General features: G+C 35.7%; 1 protein-coding gene and 1 long non-coding RNA gene across 4 annotated transcripts in view; one reads left to right on the top strand and one right to left on the bottom strand.

Annotated features, from left to right (window-relative positions):
• Positions 1-21,421, bottom strand: part of elk3 (ETS transcription factor ELK3) — a 35,436-nt gene extending 14,015 nt beyond the window's left edge. The window contains exons 1-2 of one of the 3 annotated variants that reach the window (XM_087246866.2): positions 21,301-21,421; positions 1,150-1,358 (exon numbers count right to left, since the gene is read on the bottom strand). In XM_087246866.2, coding sequence (XP_087102992.2) covers positions 1,150-1,356 — 207 coding nt within the window. In that variant the 5' untranslated portion in view covers positions 1,357-1,358; positions 21,301-21,421. 3 annotated transcript variants of the gene reach the window in all.
• Positions 1,217-19,123, top strand: LOC141381589 (uncharacterized). Its single transcript, XR_015482727.2, has 3 exons — positions 1,217-1,374; positions 10,671-12,176; positions 18,928-19,123. It is a non-coding gene; the product is annotated as an uncharacterized LOC141381589 (long non-coding RNA).
• Positions 21,422-22,974: the final 1,553 nt, after the last annotated feature.

Genomic DNA, 22,974 nt, shown 5'->3' with positions numbered 1-22,974 from the left:
GCACAAATATTTCTTAGAATTGGGCATGTTCTCCGTGCGTTCGTGTGGGTTTCCTCCGGGTGCTCTGGTTTCCCTCACAGTCCAAAGACATGCGGTACAGGTGAATTGGGTTGTCTAAAAGCTAAAATTGTTTCAAGCTAAAATTGTCCATAGTGTATAAGTTTGAATGAGTGTGTATGGATGTTTCCCAGGGATGGGTTGCAGCTGGAAGGTCATATGCTGCATGTGTTGGATAAGTTGGTGGTTCATTCCGCTGTGGCAACCTCAAACTAATAAAGGGACTAAGCCGAAAAGAAAATGAATGAATAATTCTTAGATTTGCAACATCGATATATGTTCGATCCACCATTCCGCCATGCATATCACTATTTTGTTGTGCCCCCATTATTGAATAATCGAATGTAATGTAAATTGTAAACACTGTACATTCTTCATTGCTGATCAACAATAATAATCCCTACTCCACATTGCTGATTCTGTGATGTGACTATTGCGAATGCACACATTGCGTCATCGATGCTGAAACGATATATATTGTGCAGCCCTAATGCTGATGCTGGAATTGATTTGATTTATTTTCGAGCAGAAATATCCTACATAAAATATCATTAACAAAAAATACATTTCAACATGGTTGAGAATGGAGTGGGATGTGGGATGAAGCACAAGCTTATCCCAATTTATTTGGTAAACGTGTGTACACTGAAAAAAGTGTTGCATGCAGAATTGTTGCAAACAATTTATTTGTGTTGAATTTAAACAAACAAATTGAGTTGAATAATGTTCAACTTAATTTGTTTGTTTAAATTCAACACAAATAATTTGTTTACAACCACTTAACGTAAAAAAAATTTAGTAAATCCAAGCAATCATCTTTGAATAATTTTTTTCAGTGTAGTTTGTCCATTTTTTAATGGATAAAACATTTATCCTTCTTAGCTGTGCATTTTTTATGTGTATTGTCAAAATTGATGCACATCTTGGCATTTCCATTAAATGTTTTGTAAATAGGAGATGAATGGAAGCATAGCTAATGACAATCAAGTTTAGGGTTCGACACTCATGCTTGCATTGCCTTAAAAGAGTCACTTCCTCAATTATAATTGGATATTGTTATGTAATAGTGAAATGGCAGCTTGTAATAGTAACCTTGTCATAGTAGTAGCGTAGCGCTCGGCTAAGTTTGTCGTAGTTCATGTTGGTCTTGTTTTTGCGCAGGCCCCAGAGTTTGGCGACTTCTTCTGACTTCAGCAGCTTGAACTCGCCGTCGTTGGACGTCCAGCAAATCAGGTGCTTATGGCTCTGATCCAGCAGTAACTGCAGCAGAAACTGCCACAGCGTGATAGCACTCTCCATATCTGCCAGACGAGAGAGGTAAAATTATTAACACAAACAGTGCATCAGTCTCTCAAGGGACATATATAGAGTAAAAGTCAGAATTATTAGCCCTCTTAAATTATTAGCCCCAAATATGACCCCACCAATTTCTGTTTAACGGAGAGAAGATATTTTCAACACATTTCTAATAATATTAGTCTTTAATAACTCATCTCTAATAACTGATTTGTTTTATCTTTGTCATGATGGCATTAAATAATATTTGACTAGATATTTTTCAAGACACTTTTATACAGCTTAAAGTGACATTTAAAGACATTTAAAGTTTGGGTAATTAGGTAAGTCATTGTATAATGATGGTTTGTTTAGTAGATGATTGATAAAAATATAGCTTAAAGGGGCTAATAATTGACCTTAAAATGGTGATTAAAAAATTAAAAACTGCTTTTATTCTAGCCGAATTAAAACAAGTAAGACTTTCTCCAGAAGAAAAAAATATTACAGGAAATACTGTGAAAAAAATCCTTGCTCTGTTAAACGTCATTTAGAAAATATTTGAAAAAGAAGCAAAAAATTGTGCTTTATATAAACTGTATGTATATAAAATACTAAAATGACTGATTTTATAATTGCTTTTCTTAAGACTTCTTAAAACGTAAGGAATTAATTGCTTCAATTTTTTTTGTTTTGCTGTGGAACTACACAAAAACCTTGTAAAATTGTACTTTTTTTGATCTCAAGAACCATTAGACTGAAAAATCCTGCAAGAACTGGTGTATTTACATTTTAGTAATCATAGGATGACTGATATTCCTCTACAAAATGAGTTTTCTGCCTTGCAAACAATACCAACAATTCAAGTACCTCCTTAATACAATGACCTAATACAAGTACCTTTTCTCTAATACAAGTACCTTCTCAATACAGATCTCCAGACCTTGTCAAGCTCAAATTATACTTCAGTTTTTTTGAGTATACCAGGGTACTAAATGAGTCTGTTTATTGCTTTATGCTTTCTGGGATTACATAAAATAGTTCTAATTTAAAAGCAAAAACACCATTAATTTTTTCATCTATACGGAGGTTTACACAACAATGATGCTTCAAAAATAGAGATATTTTTTCCTGTGTTTATCTAAAGATTGAACACATAATCAGATCAATAAAATAGTAGATTTTGTAGCCTATAACAAACTGTATCGTTTTCAAAACTCAGTGGTTAGCACTGTCGCCTCATCGCAAAAAGGTCGCTGATTCGTGTCCCAGCTAGACCAGTTGGCATTGCTGTGTGGAGTTGGCATGTTCTCCCCATGAGGGTTTCCTCGGGTGCTCCGGTCTAAAGACATGTGGTATAGGTGAATAGGATTAACTAAATTGGACGTAGTGTGTAAATGTAAGGTGTATAGGTGTTTCCCTGTACTAGGTCTGCTGTATAAAACGTATGCTGGAATAGTTGGCGGTTCATTCCGCAGTGGCGACCCCTGATAAATAAGAGACTAAGCTGAAGGAAAATTAATTAAAATGATTAAAACATTAATGAACATGTCTTGAATTTTGTAATAGCTGCCAAAATGACATCTTTAAAAGCTTTGTTTCATATAAGCAATATGTATCCATGTGATTTCTGAGTTAATTTCATAATAGTATCCCATTTAAATGAGCCAGAATGACACTTTGTGCGCTGCATGTTTCTCAGCTAAGCAGAGGTGGCATGAGGACACTTTTAATGAGCTTAACAAGCTTTAAAGATCTGAAGCAAGATCCTGTGGTGCTACGCCAAATATACTGCAGTTAGTGACCTTGCATCTCATTTCAATTGATCTGATAATCCTTCCAGAAGAGATTTAATGTTCTTTCTAAAAAAATAAAACTAAAATCCTAAGCATCCATGCAGGTTTCTAAGCGGAAGTGGTGAATAGGGAGAGGCTGAGGCATCAGTTGAAAAACGTGGCCACATTAAAGAAAGCCGCTTTCGTTTTGTGCTCCTGAATCCATGCTCTCCCTTTAATTTCCCTTTTCCCTCCGCGCTCCTCACAGAAAAAAAAAACGTCATTCCTGGGTGCCCTCCCACAAACTCTACAAGCATTTCCTGTTCTGTTGTACATTAACGCACAGGCTCATAAACAACAAAGGACTATCAGTCAGAAAGAGTGGTTCACAAACAAGCAGCATCGACCGAGCCGCTGACCTCTCTAGGATGGAGGTGTCCGCTCAAAGATGGTCAAACTAGCAGAGTAAACATGGAGTTTGTTCACATGAATTAAAGGAAGTGGATAGAGATATGTGGGTTAAGGAGAATCCAAAGGCCACAACTCAACATTTCAGGCTTTAACATTGTCATTCAAATGTTTGGGATCTAGTTTTCTCTATTTGTTTCTTTTTAGATGCAACAAAAAATATATGAGAACACAATCGTATTTGCAACAGTATTATTATCAGTATATTTTACAGTGTACATTGCAAAAATAAGTTATTAGTTGACTTTACTTAAAATAAGCGAGGAAACCTGTTGCTTTAAAAATGATTAGTTGACTACCTAAAAACGTGAGTAGACCTGTTGCTTTAAAAATAATTAGTTGACTTTAGAGCAAACCTGTTGCCTTTAAATTTTAAAGTAAATAAACTATGCACATAATTATAAAAATTATGTTAAATTAACTTAACAGTTCCAAGTTGCAATGGGTTTACTGACTTTTTCAAGTAAAATCAACTTGTAATTTGTAAAGGCAACAAGTTCACGCCCTTTTTAAAGTAAAAAAATCCCTATTTACAATGTAGATATTGGGCAAGTCAGCGTCAAGTTATCTCCTCTTTTCCTGTTGCGCTTAGTAGATTCAAAATTCAAATTTAATACAACCTACATAAAGGCGATTTAAGAATTTTTATCTTTCTAAATAAATGAACTTTTTCAGCAAGGAAACATTAAAACTGGTTAAAAGTGACATTAAGAGACTCATTTTATTTTTGTTTCAAAATGATTTGACTTTTAAAAAATACTAAACTTAGACTAAACTTGTCATGGCATTCATATATAGCTGCTCTCTGGTGATTTGAAGTGCTTCTTTTGTCCTCATTTTTATGTTGCTTTGGCTAAAAGCATGTGGTAAATGAATTTATAAATGTACTTAAAATTGCGTACTTTAAAAAAAAAAACATTTCCATGAAACTATTGCAGCACAACAGCTTTTTTTTGCATTAACAAATCTTTTTTCAGCACCAAATTAACATTTTACAATGATTTCTGAAGGCTGGAGTAATGATACTGAAATTTCTGCTGTGCAGTCACAGAAATAAATAAAATTTAACAATATATTTAAACAGAAAATTGTTATTTTAAATTGAAATAATGTTCCAGATTGTATTTTTAGACAATAATAAACAATTCCAAAGCATTAAATATGGTGAATCTTTGAGTGATAGTGTGTATGAGTTATCAAAATATCAGCTGCTCCAGATTTTGAAATAATATTCTAGATTTTACTGTATTTCAAGACATTAATAAACCATTCCAAAGCATTAAAATGATGAACCATTAAGAGGTAAAGTATATTAGTCAGTACTATTAGTCTGCTTTAGGTTTTTAATTAATATTCAAGATTGTCCTATATTTTAAGACATTAATAAACCATACTAAAGCATTAAAAAGATCAACTATTGAGCAGTAAAGTATAAGAGCATTATTATTTATCAAAACATCAACCTCTCCAGATTTTATTACAATATTCCAGATTTTACTGTATTTCTAGACATTAATAACCCTTTCCAAAGCATTAAAAATTATGAACTATTAAGCGGTAGAGTATATAAGTTAGTACTATTAGTCAAAATATCAACTGCTCCAGATTTGAATACAATATTCAAATATTTTCTGTATTTTTAGACATTAATAAACTATTCTAAAGCATTAAAAATGATGACCCATTAAGCAGTAGAGTACACAAGTATTATTATTTATCAAAACATCAACTTCTCCAGATTTTAATACAATATTCTTAATTTTACTGTATTTATAGGCATTAATAAACCATAGCGAAGCATTAACAACAATGACCCTTTGAGCTGTAGTGTATATGAGTCCTATTTATCAAAATATCAGCTGCTCCAGATTAGTATAGCAATAAAAAAGCATGAAGTCCAAAGCTTTCTTTCATATTATCTGATTCATAATTCATAAACACCACCCAACAAAAGTCATTATCAGACCGTAACACTGTCCAATATACACACAGTTTCTACTACAAACTTAACAGTTGATTTTTGTGAATGAGTTTCATTCATTCATTCATTCATTCATTCATTCATTCCTTTTCTTTCAGCTTAGTAGAGGTGGAATGAACCACCAACTATTTCAGCATATTGTCACGAACTGAAGAAGCCAGGAAGCATTTAACAGTATAACATTATATATAACAGTATAATATTGTCTTTTTAATCAGCTTTTACACGTTCAGACAGAGTAATCCTTGTGTTCTTCTCCAAACCCACACTGTTCACTCACAGAGTCATATACCTGTTTCATCCAATCGGAAAACCCCTCCTTCCTTATCGAGTGCGCGGACTCGCTTTTTCCCCAAAATCTTGCTCCTTACAACCCCACATTGCAAATACAGATACACCCCAAAATAGAACACAGGAACTGTATTAAACCTTTTCAAACATGCTACAATATGTTTTACACAGCGGATGTCCTTCCAGCCACAACCCAGTTCTGGGAAGCACCCACATACACTCATTTACATGCACCCTCAAACACTATTGAGAATGTAGCCCAATTCACCTATAGCGCATGTCTTTGGCCTGTGGAGGAAACTGGAGCACACTGAGGAAACCCACATGAACATGAGAACATGCAAACTCCACACAGAAATGCCAACTAGCCCAGTCAGGACTCGATCCAGCGACCGTCTTGCTGTGAGGCGACAGTGCTAACCACTGAGCCACCGTGCCATCCTAAATGAGTTTCACTGGAGAGAAGAAGTCCAAAAAGGCTCTTTATACTTTGCCGTTGTGGTTGGACAGACAGGAAGCTGCGATCTCACGAAACAGGATGTACACAAAAATATCTGCGCACATTCTTTTAAGAAAAATCCGAAGACCACATGATTGGATGCATCTCAGGTCAATTGAGTTTTAAATCTACTCAGTGAGTATAAAAGTGGACCCACTGGGTGTAAGATAAGGATTTATTTTTTAATCAACACGACTGAGTTCCTTCATGCATGTGGTCTGGGATTGACTCCAACAGGAAGGTGCAGTGGTTCAATGTTAAAGGCTCAACTGCACAGGAAGTTGAAATCTTGCTTCCTGTGACCACTGTCGTCATGCCCTTGAGCCACACGGTTAACCTTGCTGAACTCCTATTACCTCCTCTTCTTCATCTCTGCTTAAAATGAAGAGCTACTATGTCTAAACAAAACTATTATATACAGATGAATATTTTTGTCAATTTCTCAGTGATTATAGGCAATGTATTTTGGTGCATTAAAACAAAACAGATTTATTAAACATATATATTTATTAAAATCATATTTTAGTCACGAAACATATTTAAAATTGAAAGATAAATCAGCTAAATTCAAGCAATATATTGCAAAAAAATTACAACCTACAAAATTTCAAAAAAAAAATTGTTTGTTTTGATTTTTCTTCCTTTTTATTTTTGTAATTAATATTTTTCTATAACATATACATTTGGCTGTACTAGTTTTTGGACCATTATTGAAAATTATTTTGTTAGATAATCTCCAGATTTGCCTTCAGTACTGACTAATCTAAAGTATATGCACAAATATAATATTGTATAGCTTCTTCCTAATAAAAATATGAATTTAAAAGATTTGTAAGGGGTGTACTTACATATGCCGAGCACTGTAAGTCTCTATAAATCTATTGGTAATAAATGTATTGCAAACTTCCACCATAGGGGCTGAATTATGCTTTTTATTTGGGTTTTATAGTATACAAGGATGCATCTTGCTTGGTTGCTTTGTTTGTTTGAAATAAAAAAAATTATAAAAATGAGGGGTGTCGATAATTATAACCATTACTTAAAATTCACACATTAAGATATTAATATATTTTTAAAGGTTTTATAGAGTTATAATTCAGACAGTAGTGATAAGATGATTATAAACTTTTTTTTTTTGCAAATTATTATTTAATACAGGTGAAGAGGGATTTCCGATTATGCGTCGACATGTGTAGCAGCATAGAAAGAGCGCTCCTATACACACTGGTATTAATCTTCCATTTTACATCATATATGATAATCTAAACCATACTTAAATAACATGGAGGGGGACAAAAACAAAAAGGCTAGGGCAAAACAACGATTGACCCCTGAAAAAAACTACAAATCAGCAGATGAAAAATCAGAGACAGCCGGGATAACTGATAGCATAGCAGCAATACATACGGACATCAAGGCTCTCCGGATGATTATTAAAACCGATCTAACCGCCTTCCAAGATTCTCTCGCGAAAGGTGTGAAAATGGAACTAAGCAACTTTAAACAAGAAGTCAATCAAAAACTGCATGGCCTTATCACGGACCTAAACGCAACGGCAGAAAAGGTCAACGAAGAGGACCACAGGGTTTCTGCAGATATCCTAATGTCACATTTAAGACTTTTTAAGACCATTAAGTATTGAATTTAAGACCTATATCTTCAAAAACATGCAAGAAAAAAATGCAAAAATGCACAAAATTTGTAGTAAAATAAAATAATTTTAATTGAAAAGTCCTACAGAAAAGTACAGAAAAAAAAACATTAAGATTTATACTTTCGCCTGGCGCCACATCGCACACCTCCGCTGACTGTGCACGCACCTCACGAAATGAACGAGGCTTTTAAACAACGCATTCGCAGTTGTTATAATCTTTAAAAGGAAAGGGGGCGGTCTATAGAAACAGACAGTAAAGTCAGACGCGGTGCCGCGCGAACTGTTCACCCGAAATCAGTTCACTCCGCCAGCCATGATCATGTCGTGCGCACCGTAAGCAAACCTTCGCAAACACAGCATTGACATTACATTCGCCACGCGCACTGAGTTTAATAACAGAAAGCTGATTGGCTATTGGATGTTGCACTGAAAAAAAATATTCAAAGGTGATTCCTTGAATTTACTAATTTTTTTTTTTTACTTCAAATGGCGGTAAACAATTTATTTGGGCTGAATTTAAACAAACAAATTAAGTTGAATTTTATTAAATTTAAATTGTTTGTTTAAATTTAACACAAATAAATTGTTTGCAACAGTTTTGCAGACATCATTTTTTTCAGTGTGGTCTCATTTGTAGTTGTAATACCGCAAAATAGCCTACATTAGGACTAGTGAAATACAACATCACAAAAACCAAGCAACAACAACAAAAAAGAATTCAAACGAGCATTAGATGTAGCGTTACATGGACATCGGAAAGATAAGACCTGTGCAAAAAATATTTAAGACCTCGAACTGTAAATTTAAGACTTTTTAAGGCCTAAAATTTAGATTTTTAAATTTGAGACTTTTTAAGACCCTGCGGAAACCCTGGGAGCAGCGAGTTGGAGAACTGGAGGAGAACGTTACTGAGTTGAAAGAAATGCTCGATTAAACCAACCAAATTAAAGAACATTTACAAGAGAAACTGTTAGATCTAGAAATACGCTCCCGTAGAAAAAAACTGGCAAAAATCTAAAAAAGAAAAAGAGAAAGAAATCCAAAACTAGTTTTAAAAGTAATCGAATATAGAATTTACACTGTAAAGTATTCTACAATAGACGAAAGTAGTCATTGTGCATATTCATAAAAAATATGTACATGCAATATTATGTGTGCATGCTTTACTATACGAAAAGGTGCAGCATGAACATTTTTTGAATGTTTATTTGTGTTTTACAGAGAAAAGACAGTCAGTAGGTTTTTCGTTTTTTTTTTAAGTGAGCCAACCTTTCTGAAATACTGCATGCACTTAGTTATAGATATTCCAGTGTAGTTAGTTATTGTTATTACAATACAGGACAGGATGTAGTTTTTCAGCTTTATTCGTTGTCTATTTTCACTGCACATCTACAAAAGAGGCTCAACACCAGTGTCAGGATGCAGGAAGACCTTGGGTGGAGGACAGAAAGGACCTCGGGTTGAGCTCTGACACTGGGAAAACCAGTCCGACTTGAATTCAGAACTATCAAATGCATGCGAGTGTGCACATTCAGACACACTCCTCGGTTTTTACAAGCATTACATCATACCCTTCGGTAACTGTAAGTCAGTCAAACAGGGCGGGCTGGCGTTTACTGCGACCTTCCTGCTGTCTGAGCCAACAATCTCCAGAGACGGAGCGATGGATGGATGGATGGATGGATGGAGGGAAGGAACGAGTGAGACGGAGCGATAGATGGAGAAAAAACGAGGCTGGCTGACTTCACTAGTGTGGATAGTTCTGACACACAGTGTGTTTTATTGGCCAAGAGGAACTCCCTGGTTGCAGACGGCCTTATTTTGGGAAAGTCTTTGTCATCGTTTTGACACAGACACTCACAAGCTTCAACTTTCACCTTGGTTTTCACTCATCAAACTGGCGGCTCTGGAAAACATCGAGGGATTGATTGAATGATTCGTTTAGAGCTATAAGGATAGGGTCAAATTTGAACACTGAAGCACTTGCAGGCAAAATGAAATAAGACATTAGGTAATACTTTGGGAATCAGTTTAATTGTGGTAAATATTTTAGGAAACTCAGCAAAGTAACGATTTAATATATTTAATATTTTGAAGCAGCAATGTCACACATTTTAGACATTGTTTTAGTCTACTGGGAATCAATTGGATTGTAAAAAAATTAGTAAATATTTTCAGAAAATAAGCATAATGTGAAGTTTTTATAGTAACAGGTTATCTTTTTAAAATATAAGACTTTTATTTATTAATCAATCATGCAATTAATTGAATGGTGTCGAAAATTTACTTTAAAAATATTTAAATTACCTTTTCAATTAGTATATACTCAATATAATTAGTATTATGGCATTTTCATCTGGTAATGCAAAAAAATTGCTAATAAAATGCTTGATTTTATCCACTGAGAATCTATATATATATTTAATATCAATATATATTCTACATATATGTTTTCTACATATTTACAGAATAAGATATGTAAAGCTATATAACATTGTAGCATGATGTCTAATGTACTGACTACAATGCTATAATGCTTTCTTTATAATAACAATCAATAGAAAATTCCCGAAAGGAGCATGAATTTAAGAATGATTATTGAATTTTTGATTTAATGATGGCTTTCTGCTTTATAATTTGGTCCTCATTACTTTTATTTTTGTGTTTCAGATGTTTTGAATGCACGTCAGCCAGAGCGATAGCAAAGAGACACAAACAACAAGATTCAGCCAAACCAGTGGTGACAAAGGAGGAAGTGCTCGGAAAACCCTGCCAATACAGGCCACAGATATTTATCAGGAAGTTCTGTGCATTTACACACACACACACACAATGCTCATTCATTACTCCACATGTGTGAAACAGATCTCATTATAGCAATCATATACCGATATACAGAAGATTTCATACTCCACGATTGAGCAAAACATAAAAGCTAACACACCGTCGGCCAGTTATTATTTTCCGAACCCCCAAAGAAGCGAAATAAAGCCGTTTCCTGCTCCAACATCCTCTGAGCGGAGCATCTGCGTTAAGCGACCGTAAAACTGTCTATATCAGGACTTCCTCCAATTCTCCTTTGAAGGGCGTCTTCCTGGGAATGGCCATCCCTAACTGAAAGGTAGGAATTCCTGCTGCGGGGAGCAAACACAGGAACGCGGGGACCACACGGACGCAAGGCACAAATGGGAGGTTTCCGCTTCTCCTTTCGTGTTGGCACGATCCCGTCTATGAACAGACTCATGGATTCCCAGATTTATTGGTCTAATCAATGGGAATAAACACAATTCTAAAGCTCTGGGCTGTTTGGAGAGGTGTCTGCGTGGAACGTGGCTGTAAAAGTCATTGTTAGATTTTGGGGGGGGGGGTTTGCATGAATGTGATTTGCATGTGCAAATCTGGAGTTTATGGCTCTCTTGTATTTTTCTAAACAGCGCAGAAGCAAAGTGAGCCAGGATTTTCTTCGACAGCTTGACGCACAATTGCATTTAGGCATGTTAAGATGATGAGAGACCTCATGACACCCAAATAAATAACAGACAGTGTGCAGTAAACAAAACGCAGTGTCTGCGCTGCAGCGGCTCTGTTCTGTCTGCCATGCATCAGCTTCATGGTCACTGGGTTCAAAGCTGTTTTAACACATGCAAATCCGACAGGAAATAATCATGGACAGCTTTTGTAGTTATTTGGATGAGGTGTCAGTAAAGCCACATGGATTTTCTGTGCATCTTTTGCCAATCGTCTTCATTTATTAATCCTCATAATGCATCCATGTCTGTTTTAAACAGGAGCAGATGCATTTAAAAAATCACCCATGTCTCACTTTTGGAGCTGGATTTTGTTGATGAACATTTATATATACACACACAGCCATTGGCGGACCATTGTAAAATCCACAAATGCCATAGAGGACTAGGAACATCGGATAAACTCTCCCTTTCGGGCACTGATTTGTCAAATAAAGGACTCACTTCACATTAGGTGGCCTCAACTAATATGTACTTAAAATATTTAATACTTACTGTGTAATATGATTGATTAAATACCTGCATGTAAATACACTGTTGATCCTACTTTAGACCATAACCTTACACCTACACATACCCTCAAACCTGTACCCTTCCCATATCCCACCTCAAGTCCCCCAGATGTCTTCTGCAATACATTAGAATCACAGTAAGTACATTGTATTTATTTTTTGATGCAAGTACATAGCAATTAAAGTCACCTAATATAAAGTGGATTGATTATTAGTAGAGTAGAAATGCACTCAGGAACTAATAATGAGTTTGTTTGACGGATCAATTTTAAAAGTTTAATTTACACATTTTTATTACTGTGCTGTTGTGCTAAATTTTTTTGATCTTGTGTCTGCTGCTCAATATGTGTGTATTGATTATTTTACTCTAGGTTGCTACAAATGCTAGATTGTCGTAACCCAACATGGACAAACCCAACAATATTTTGCAATTAAGTTTAAATGACACGGTCCATGTTTAATCTAAATCATGGGTTATGACAACATAACATATTTAGAGTGTAGTGTGCCATTATTACAGTTTGTGCACAGTAATTAATGGTAATTTCAGGATATATTTGCCCAAACTTTAATAAATATTTAGTAGTCAAATGAAATGTTACATATTTGAATTATTTTAAATGTAACTACATCAGAAAGGCATGCAACTGAAATATTTGTAATTATTTTTTTCTGACTTAATATCATTGCAGTAGTTACATTTTCTTTTGTTACACTTTTTATTAAAATCTTTTGATTTTTGACTTATTTAACGATTTTTTAAATTAGGTTAAGATTTATTTTTTTAAATCAATTTACTACAAACACTGTGTAAAACTTGTTAAAGTAAATCAACTGAGGTATTTAATTTTTCTACATTAGGACATCACAGATAGTTTGTTAAAGTTCAAAGGCCCTGTTTATTAACATGATGCATTTTCCTCAATCCCATCTCATCTGAATGACATTAAATAACATGTAAGAAATCTAAAATGTTTTCACGTTTGTCCCTTTTTGACCACTTTCAGAGGTAGTCAGATGCATTCAAACAGTCCGAAAAGACCATCTTCTCTCCACCTTGTGACTGAACACATGATAGTGATGGGACGTGTTGTAAAGAAGCACACCAAAACAAACAGATTACGATCATAATCATAGTTGCCATCCGCATCCTTTTCATTTGCTTACTCTCCTGCACTCAAAACCACGTACACTGCAAAAAAACGGCCATTATTTTAATAGTAAAAAAAAGTACTACAGTAAACATCTGTGAGCAAGTGTCCTTAATATATACAATATATACCTGTGAATTAAGTTACCTGCATGTTTGTTGACAGTACTATGGTTCTTTTTAGTGTTTTCCCTCATCAGTTATGCACATTAGAGTCTTATTACATCTCATTTAGATTAAATAAATTAGGTTTTATGTGTTTTAATGATGGTGTTATGTTAAGTATTAGTGTGTGTTTAGTATTAGCTAATATTTCTGCTTATTAGCATGCTTTTCTCCATATTAGCATGCTTTTCTGTATATTCGCATGCTTTTCTGCATATTAGCATGCTTTTCTGTATATTCGCATGCTTTTCTGCATATTAGCATGCTTTTCTGTATATTAGCATGCTTTTCTGTATATTAGCATGCTTTTCTGCTTGTTGGAAAGGTTTGTAATGCGCATTGGTTTATTATATGTCATTTTCAAAAAAGGAATAACATGTAAAGTTAGTACTTCATATTTAACATATCTATTCATATATAACCTATTTAGTGTGTTAACACAATAAATTAAAGTATTACAGCATTTATTTTTAAAAATTAGACATTTCTATCAAATTTTAAGTGTAAAATTCTGGCAACCAGAGCTGCCGTTTTTTAATGAGATTTTTCTATAAGGAAAATATTAAATGTAAATGTTAATTTTAATTTTAATGTAAAGATTTAGTTTTTTTACAGTATAACATGAGTTTGTTCATTCAAAAGCAACCATTTATCGCTCCTGTGAATGTAATTCACAGCTAATAACAGTTTCTGTATTTTGTGATTCACAAGTGTTTTCTGTTTATTTATGATTGAGAATTGCATTAATGATCTCTGCTCTGTCGACTTTTGGTGTTGAGAATTCAACTCTACAATTTAACAAAGTGACTTATTGACATTTTAGTAATAATTTAAGGTATAGGAAACAAATAAACAGAGAAATATATCTGTAAAATATTAGAAAATGCACTGGCAGTTTACTACAAGGTTTTTGTAGAGTAATATCCAACACCAACCCAGACAATATATCACGTCAAACTATTAAAAATGTCAATAAAAGTCACTTTTTCTAACTTTTCAAGGTTTAATGTTACTGGAAAAAAAGATTAAGGTCCCATAATGCAATTCAAAAGCATACATAAATTAGAAAAAGTAAACACATGAATCACAAAATACAGAAAACTGCAAATTTACAGATTTTTTTAGATATTAAACAAGAAAAAAGGGACAAAAATCACAACACAGGCTCCCACAAGATAAAAACACATGTCAATACCAGGAAGAAACGGTAATGACCATTCGAATGACCCACTGCCATCGAATCACTGAAAAATGCATGTGGGTCAAAATAACTTAAAAGTAGGGCTACATGATATATCGTTTCAGCATCGAAAACACAATGTGCACATGTGCAATAGTCACATGCAGGAAGTGCAATCTTAAGTTTATATTTTGAGGTTATAGATTCTCCTGGAAAACTCTCGTAAACAGTCTGTATTACAGTGGCTATAGTATTCGATCGAATCGACCGCACGAAACCCACTCCATAGTACAGTTACTAACCCGGTTCTCAACAGTGACTATGTTTACATGGATGACCGATAATTAGATTTTAATGTGATTAAGACAATATTCTGATTAAGGGTCTACCATGTAAACAGCGATTTTTGATTAATTTAATTAGATTAAGGTCATAATTGAACTAAAGAGAAATTAAATTAAGACGTGTGGAGTATGCCGATTTTAGTCGCATTATTAAAGTGCAGTAAAGACATGTAAACACCTTAATCGAACTATTACTGTCATGTAGGACTTTTCGCCGCATTTTGTGACAGGATAGTCCACACCCACACACGCACGGCTGATTGACACTCTTTGCACCTACCAAGTCAGTGCAGACCACAGACACCTGCATCGTGTCCATTTTAATCAGAAAAAACAACACTCTTCCAGTAGTTCATAGTTGCATCCGATATCTCGTTTGTCACGGAGAGCATGCATGAAATGTTCGTGAATGAAAGTGAAAGTGGCAAACTGCAGCTAAAGTCGACAAATTAAACATGAAACGCGCAAAATTACACGAAACTCCGAAGCAAATGCGGATGGCACGGTGACGCAATGACGGTAATCGAATTGTGCTATAACATGTAAAACAGGATCATAAAAGTAACACTCAAAAAGCAACTCATGTAAACACCTTAGTCTTATTATTCCCTTTATTATATTAAAGCAAATAATTTGATTACTGATGTCTAGGCCCACCCGGAATCTGCGCGCACAGATTTCAAGAGTTCACACTAAGCTCATGATTTATACATAGCTTGTTTGGCATGCTGTCCTGGGAGAGAGCCCTGAGCTCAAGGGATCCTCGAGCCCAGGGTTCCACCCCTTTTGCAGGGCGAGTGGAGATTGAGCTCAGGTCTATCTCAAACTCCCCCGCTGCTGAGGCCAAGGCGAACTTCCTGAGAGTAAGACATTATAAAAAAGGTTTAGGCTTGTTTTATTTATAATATAGAGCACATTTGGATGGTGTGAGGAAACCGGGGAACCCGGGGGAAACCCACGCGGACACAGGGAGAACATGCAAACTCCACACAGAAATACCAGATGGCTCAGCGAGGACCCAACACCATTGGTATTCTTGCTGTGAGGCAACAGTGCTAGTCACTGGGCCACCGTGCCGCCCATTCTGGATAAAGGAAGAAGAAGGGGAGGAGGGGGGTTTCTTCCAGACGAAGATAGTTGTAGAAAGGAAATGAGGATATATATAGTGATTTGGGATCATTTGATTGGAGGATCATAATTAGCTAATGTGGACCAGCTGGGTCAATCATGAGCACATGCTCCTCTCGAAATTAGTTCAAAATTAAACTTCACTTCTGCAGATTTTTAGCCCATTATTAATTCTGTTTATTTACTTGAGTAAATGTGTAAATCTGAATTTATTCAGTTTTTATTCAGTAATTTATTACTTTTTATTTAATATATTAAGGTTTTAGTTATGATACTCCGCTGGATACTCCCAAAATAATTCCGCAGAAATCCGCAGATTTTTACCAAAATTCTCCGCAGACAAAACGTCTGCAGATTCCGTCTGGCCCTACTGATGTCCATGTAAACGTAGTCACTGTTAATCAGACACTTCACCCACCCCACCTGCTCTCCCAAATTTTAGTTACATTAGTAACATTTCAAATGTTGGCAGGTATGATTAAACCAGAAGCCCAAGTTCAGAACCAGAGGATTTTTGCAGTAACTAAAGAATTTAACCATAATGCCCTGAAAAAACTGCTTATCCAACCCATCTAACCATACAGGAAGTAGACAGGAGGAACAGCACCGTGGCAGCGTAGTCATTTAGTGGCTTAACTTTTGTAAGTTTCACACATTGTCTAGTGTGTTTGGAGGAGGAAAAAAAAAAAGAGGGACTTCCAGGTGAGAAGATGCACACACATGTAACACACACACATAAACACAGACAGTCTGGACGTAAAACCCTAAGCGCAGTGTTTTGAATGGCCCCAAGACAGCCTTCAAACACCAAACTCGCCGTCGCGCTCACAAACCCCTCCACTGTAGCGCCAGCGGAAACTCGTAATGAGATTAGTTGGTGTGCGCAGACATTACTTCGCCATGACTAAATGCACACTCTTCCTGCGCGCACAGACTCCAGTGGAAAATTCAGGGAGCTCCTGCTGAAGAGAGAGGGAGAAAGGAGACTTCTCTCCACGACCACATCTCTCCAGAGAGCCGCAGCTCTTGAAATTACGCAGACAGATCCTAGAATGTCTGCATGTGTGCGTGTTGGGGCTCCAGAAACCAGTGTAGACACTTACAACGCCATGCATTTACTTGCAGAATATGGTAAAGTGTTTGGAAAATGTTCCTTGATAAGTTTAAACAGGCTTTTATTACGAATTTTTACTTTAGGTAACACTTTAGTTTAAGTAACACTTCACACTATTAACTACTGCCTTGTTATTACCTGCTTATTATTAAGATATTAACTGTTTATTAGCACTTATGATCTTATTGTATATCACTAATCCTACCCTAATACCTAAACCAAAGTACTACCTTACTAACTATTAATAAGCAGCTAATTAGTAGTCTATTGAGATTAAATTGTTTAGTTTAAGTAACAATACACACTGGCTAATCATTAGCTTACTGTTATTAAAATATTAACTGTTATGAAGTATGATCTTATTTTACATCCCTAATCCTGCCTAATACAAAACCAACTACCACCTTACTAATTATTAATAAGCAGCTAACTAGTAGTTTGATAAGCTAAATGTGTTAAGTGTTTAGTTTAAGTAGCAATTCACACTATGAACAACTGGAAAATTATTAACTGCCTATTATTAATATATTAACTGTTATTAAGTATGATTTTAATCTACATCACTAATCCTGCCTAAGACAAAACCCAACCACTACCTTACTAACTATAATTAGCCAGCTAATTAGTAGTCTAATTAGCTTAAATTGTTAAGTGTTTAGCTTATAAAACAATTCACACTATTAACTACTGGCTTATTATTACCTGCCTATTATTAATAGGTTAAATGTTATAATGATCTTATTTTACATTACTGATCCTGCCTAATCCAAAACCCAACTACTAATACTAGGTTTTGAGAGCTGAAAGTGTTAGTAAATGGATTGTTAATCCGCTTAAGTCAAGTCATGACTTATCGATGACGTATGGAATGTTTACTGGTCCAAGCTGCTACTTATTTGAATTGAGAAAATATTTGTTTATGGCCACTTTTAAGTTCTATCACACATTAAAGTGGATTTTATATAAAATCATAGTGCACACAACAATTTCTGGACTTGCTGCATTACAAATATCAAAATGTTAACAATTTATAAACAATGTATCACTTTCTGTTTCTATTTCTATTAGGTGTGAATATATATATATATATATATATATATATAAACACACAATATATATATATATATATATATATATATATATATATATAAAAACACACACACAATATATATATATATATATATATATATATATATATATATATATATATATATAAATGTATATATTTATTTATAAACACACACACACAATATATATATATATATATATATATATATATATATATATATATATATATATATATATATATATATATATATATATATATATATATATATATTGTGATCGTGATTTTTGAAAGTATTGCAGTGCTTTGTAAACGTTTATTATTTCCATTTGATGAGTCCCTCATGCAATTTGATAGAGCACTTGGACCTGGAAGCCGCTTCCTGTGACGTCACACTTAACAAGCGGATGGTGTGGATTGTACATTAAAATATAAAAGTGTAACCAAAGTTGTTTTCTGAGGTTGTAAGTATTGTAGTAATCATTACAGTACTTATAGATGTATAGAAAACATTCTCTGGTAATATAATTAATACTGTTTTAAATTAGTATTTTTTTTAACTAAATGTATTGTACTTTAGTAATGTTTTTAATTAAATATTATGGTATTAATACTGAGTTTAGTGTATAGTAAAATTAAAATGTACAAGTGTGACCAAAGTTATTTTTTTGAAGTTGTAAATATTGCAATAATTATTACGGTAATTTTACTTGTATAGAAAACACTCTCTCTATTCCACAGCCACATCACCCTGCAGTCCAAGACTGGTTACTCACTGAAGCTAAGCAGGGCTGAGCCTTGTCAGTACCTGGATGGGAGATCACATGGGGAAACTAAGTTGCTGTCGGAAGTGGTGTTAGTAAGGCAAGCAGGGGGTGCTCAACCTGTGATCTGAGTCCTAATGCCCCAATGTAGTGAAGAGGACATTATACTGTTAGTGAGTGTCTTCTTTCGGATGAGACATTAAACTGAGGTCCTGACTCTCTGTGGTCATTAAAAATCCCATGGCACTTCTTGTAAAGAGTAGGGGTGTCCTTGCCAAATTCCCTCCATCAGGCCCTTATTCATCATGGCCTTCCAATCATCCCCATCCACCGAATTGGCTGTATTACTGTCTCTCCACTTCATCTATAGCTGGTGTGTGGTGAGCAGGGCTTAATTTGTGCCGGTACACGCCAGATCCGGCACCTCATACTACCGATTTCCCCCTCCTCCCCCGTCCGCTGTTCACTTTCACTTTTTTCCGCGACTCCCCAACTCTTCACTTTCGTCCGCTACACCCTAGCCCCATGCTGCACTCTGGTGGTGGTGTGGAGAGTTCCCTCTCATGATTGTGAAGCGCTTTGGGTGTACGGCCATACACAATAAATGCGCTATATAAATACACATTACATTACAAATACTGCTCATTTAATTAATATAATATTTATTTATTTTACTTTTTTTTAAATGAATGTATTATACTTAATTTGTGATTTTTTTTTATAGTATAGTTTTAAAGAATTGATTGTATAGTTATCCCATTGTTATAATACATGTACAACTTGTTAATCTTTTATTTGTGCGTATACATAAAAGCTATATTTCCAAACTGTCATAAATCTTGAAGGTGGCACGATGGCTCAGTGGTTAGCACTGGGCATCCTCTGCGTAAAATGTGCTGGAATAGTTGGCGGTACATTCCGCTGTGGCGACCCTTGACAAATCAAGGACTAAGTCAAATGAAAGAATGTCATAAATCGTGAATGCATTGGGGCGCAGACTTAGGTTTGGGGTTTTTTTTTTTAAAGAAGATACCTTGCAGATTAATGCTGAAGTGGAAAAAAATGTGCAAAAAGTGGAAAGAAAGTTGATATTTTAAAAAATGAGCTTTCAGTAAGATTTATTTGGGCTCAGAATCAAATGTTTCCGCTACATCAAATTAGTTTTCCATTAATTTTTCATAATTTGAAAACACAAGTGTGAACAAATTTTTCAGGATCATTTCATTTCAAATAGCGTCCAAGAATTTATGTGTACATTCATATGACAAGTGCCAAAACCTTAGACTTGCATTGAGTTAAAATTTAATTACATGTATATACATAGAGATATATTTAATAATAATAACACCCTTAACAAACACATAAATATTAAGGCTAAACTGAAATGCTAAACACAATAGTTCTACAATCACCACAGATCATTTATTCTCTTTTCCACCGAACTTGCTTTTAAATAATGTCAATTGGAGACACCAAAACCTGCCTGACTGCAAATCTATCCAACCAATCTAACCGTACAGGAAGTCGATAGGAGGAACATGACAGTAGACTTTACACACAATGTGACAGTGACCAAAACTCCAAAAGAGAAGGAAATGACCTCTGAAGTGGCATTAGTGTCATTCAGAGCAAAACATCTCAGGTTTTACTTCATAATTGTTCAACACGACTGCCTCTATATGAAACCCGTAATGAACTTGAGCACATCCTTGGTCAATTTTGAGCTCATATTGCAATGAAGGTCTATCAAATACATCAATCCCATCTAATCATAAGCATTAACTCCTGTATATCCAGATGCAGGGGTAACATCAGCTCTAGGGCTGAACTGAAGTTTCTTTGTTTGCCCCAATGACTCATTTTCAAGATGCTGTCTGCTGCCAGTTTCAATCCGGAAGCGCATGGCAATTAGTCTGCTGCTGTTTCCAGACAAACCAGAAACTCTACTAGTGCGTTTAAAGTGGCAGTAGCCAAATTCGAGCCTTTCTAGCACCGAATGTGCGACCAGGAAAATGTTAGAAACGCGCATCGCCAAATCGTGAGCTCAACAGGTATTCAAACTTTCCCCAGTCGTGCGTAAACCGTGCGTAAATTGCGCGTGAGTAACGGGAACGGTGGACACTTGAGGTGTTTGTTATCGCTAAAACAGATCCATTCAGTTACCCCAAAGTGTTAAACATCACTTGTAAACACTCCCGCATAAGGGAAGCTTCATTCTTTTTTTCTGGATATCAAGTTTCAGTCCTGTACTTTGAAAGCGCTCTTCCTTTTACTTGTTATTGTGAATCAATAGTACATTTTTAAAACGCGTAAAAAGCGATCGGATAGCGCGAATGGGTTATTCACGTACCTCTGCGTAATGCTCGGGCTCCCTTTTCACTTTATTAATAAGAATTCCGTATAATGCGCTGTTTTTCCATGCTGTCGGCCGTCTCAGCAGCTCTCAGTCGGACTGTAATGGGATCCCGACTGTTTTCTCTCTCTCTCTCACTCACTCACTCTTTCTCTCTCTCTCTCTCTCTCTCTCTGTGAGCAGGAAGTTGCAGCAGGCAGACAGCGAGCCGGCTCACTTCCTCTCGCCGTGCGCGATTCCCCAGGCGCTCGGCCCGTCTGTGTAAACACGCTTTTCCTCCTCTAGCCACCATCCGACATTCAGGAACACGAGCACACACGCGGATGCGGACGCACACACACATACACACACACTCAGCATAGGCTATACTGTAACCCGAATCTGCAGCGAGAGGAGCGCACTGACGTCACCCTCTTCCTGCCCGGGACCCGCCGGGAGGAGCCCGTGTTCCTTCCTTCGCACACATTTTGCGTTGTATGTGTGTGTGTGTGTGTATGTGTGTGATTTCTAACGCTTGGTGATCAGATTGCTAGAAAATGTCCCCCTTACTTTATTAACCCTGGAAAAAACTGTGTGGAAAAAAAAATAAGTAGGTCATCCTATGAAGAACACTGAAAGGATGATCCATTGGAGTTTTAAGGTAAGTGGTTGCACACAGTTGATTTGGGTTGCATTTAAACAAACTATTTTTTAGTAATGTTCAACTTAATTTGTTTAATTTCAGCCCATATAAATTGTTTGCAACCACTTAGCTAAAAACAAAAGGAAATCCAATGAATCTTTTTTTTTTTCAGTGAAGGTGCATGGCTTTTTCCGTGTAGGCGACCATATTTTATTTGTTATTAATTTACTGTGGCATTTGATGTTGTTTTCAAAACAGAAAAAGGTTAGTTGTCGGAACTTCAATGTTAATTTAATTAATTTTATATTTGATATTATTATTATTTTTTAAACAATTGTGCATATTTTGCATTTTCTTTGCATATTTACTATACATTTGTTTTGATAAATAGATAGATAGACAGACAGACAGACAGACAGACATAGATAGATAGATAGATAGATAGATAGATAGATAGATAGATAGATAGATAGATAGATAGATAGATGGATGGATGGATGGATGGATGGATGGATGGATGGATGGATGTATGGATGGATGGATGGATGGACGGACAGAAAGATAGACAGACAGACAGATGGATAGATAGTTAAATAGCCAGACGGATGATAGATAAATAGACGTGGTTCTCAAACCTTTATCATCAAGTACCACCTTAGAAAAAGGACGAAGCAGTGGCGGAGTAGGTAGTGCTGTCGCCTCACAGCAAAAAGGTCGCTGGTTCAAGCCTAGGGTCAGTTGGCGTTTCTGTGTGGAGTTTGCATGTTCTCCCTGCGTTCGCGTGGGTTTCCTCCGGGTGCTCAGGTTTCCCCCACAGTCCAAAGACATGCAGTACAGGTAGGCTAAATTGTCCGTACTGTATGAGTGTGTGTGTGTGGATGTTTCTCAGAGATGGGTTGTGGGAAGGGCATCCGCTGTGTAAAAACATGCTGGATAAGTTGTCGGTTCATTCCGCTGTGGCGACCCCGGATTAATAAAGGGACTAAGCTGACAAGAAAATGAATAAACCACCTCAGAAAACAAATGTCTCTCCAAGCACCACTATAATG

This window comes from Danio rerio, chromosome 4, assembly GCF_052040795.2.
Source record: "Danio rerio strain M-AB ecotype USA chromosome 4, GRCz13ab, whole genome shotgun sequence".
In the NCBI taxonomy this organism is placed as follows: domain Eukaryota; kingdom Metazoa; phylum Chordata; class Actinopteri; order Cypriniformes; family Danionidae; genus Danio; species Danio rerio.
This window is presented reverse-complemented; position numbering and strand designations above follow the sequence as displayed.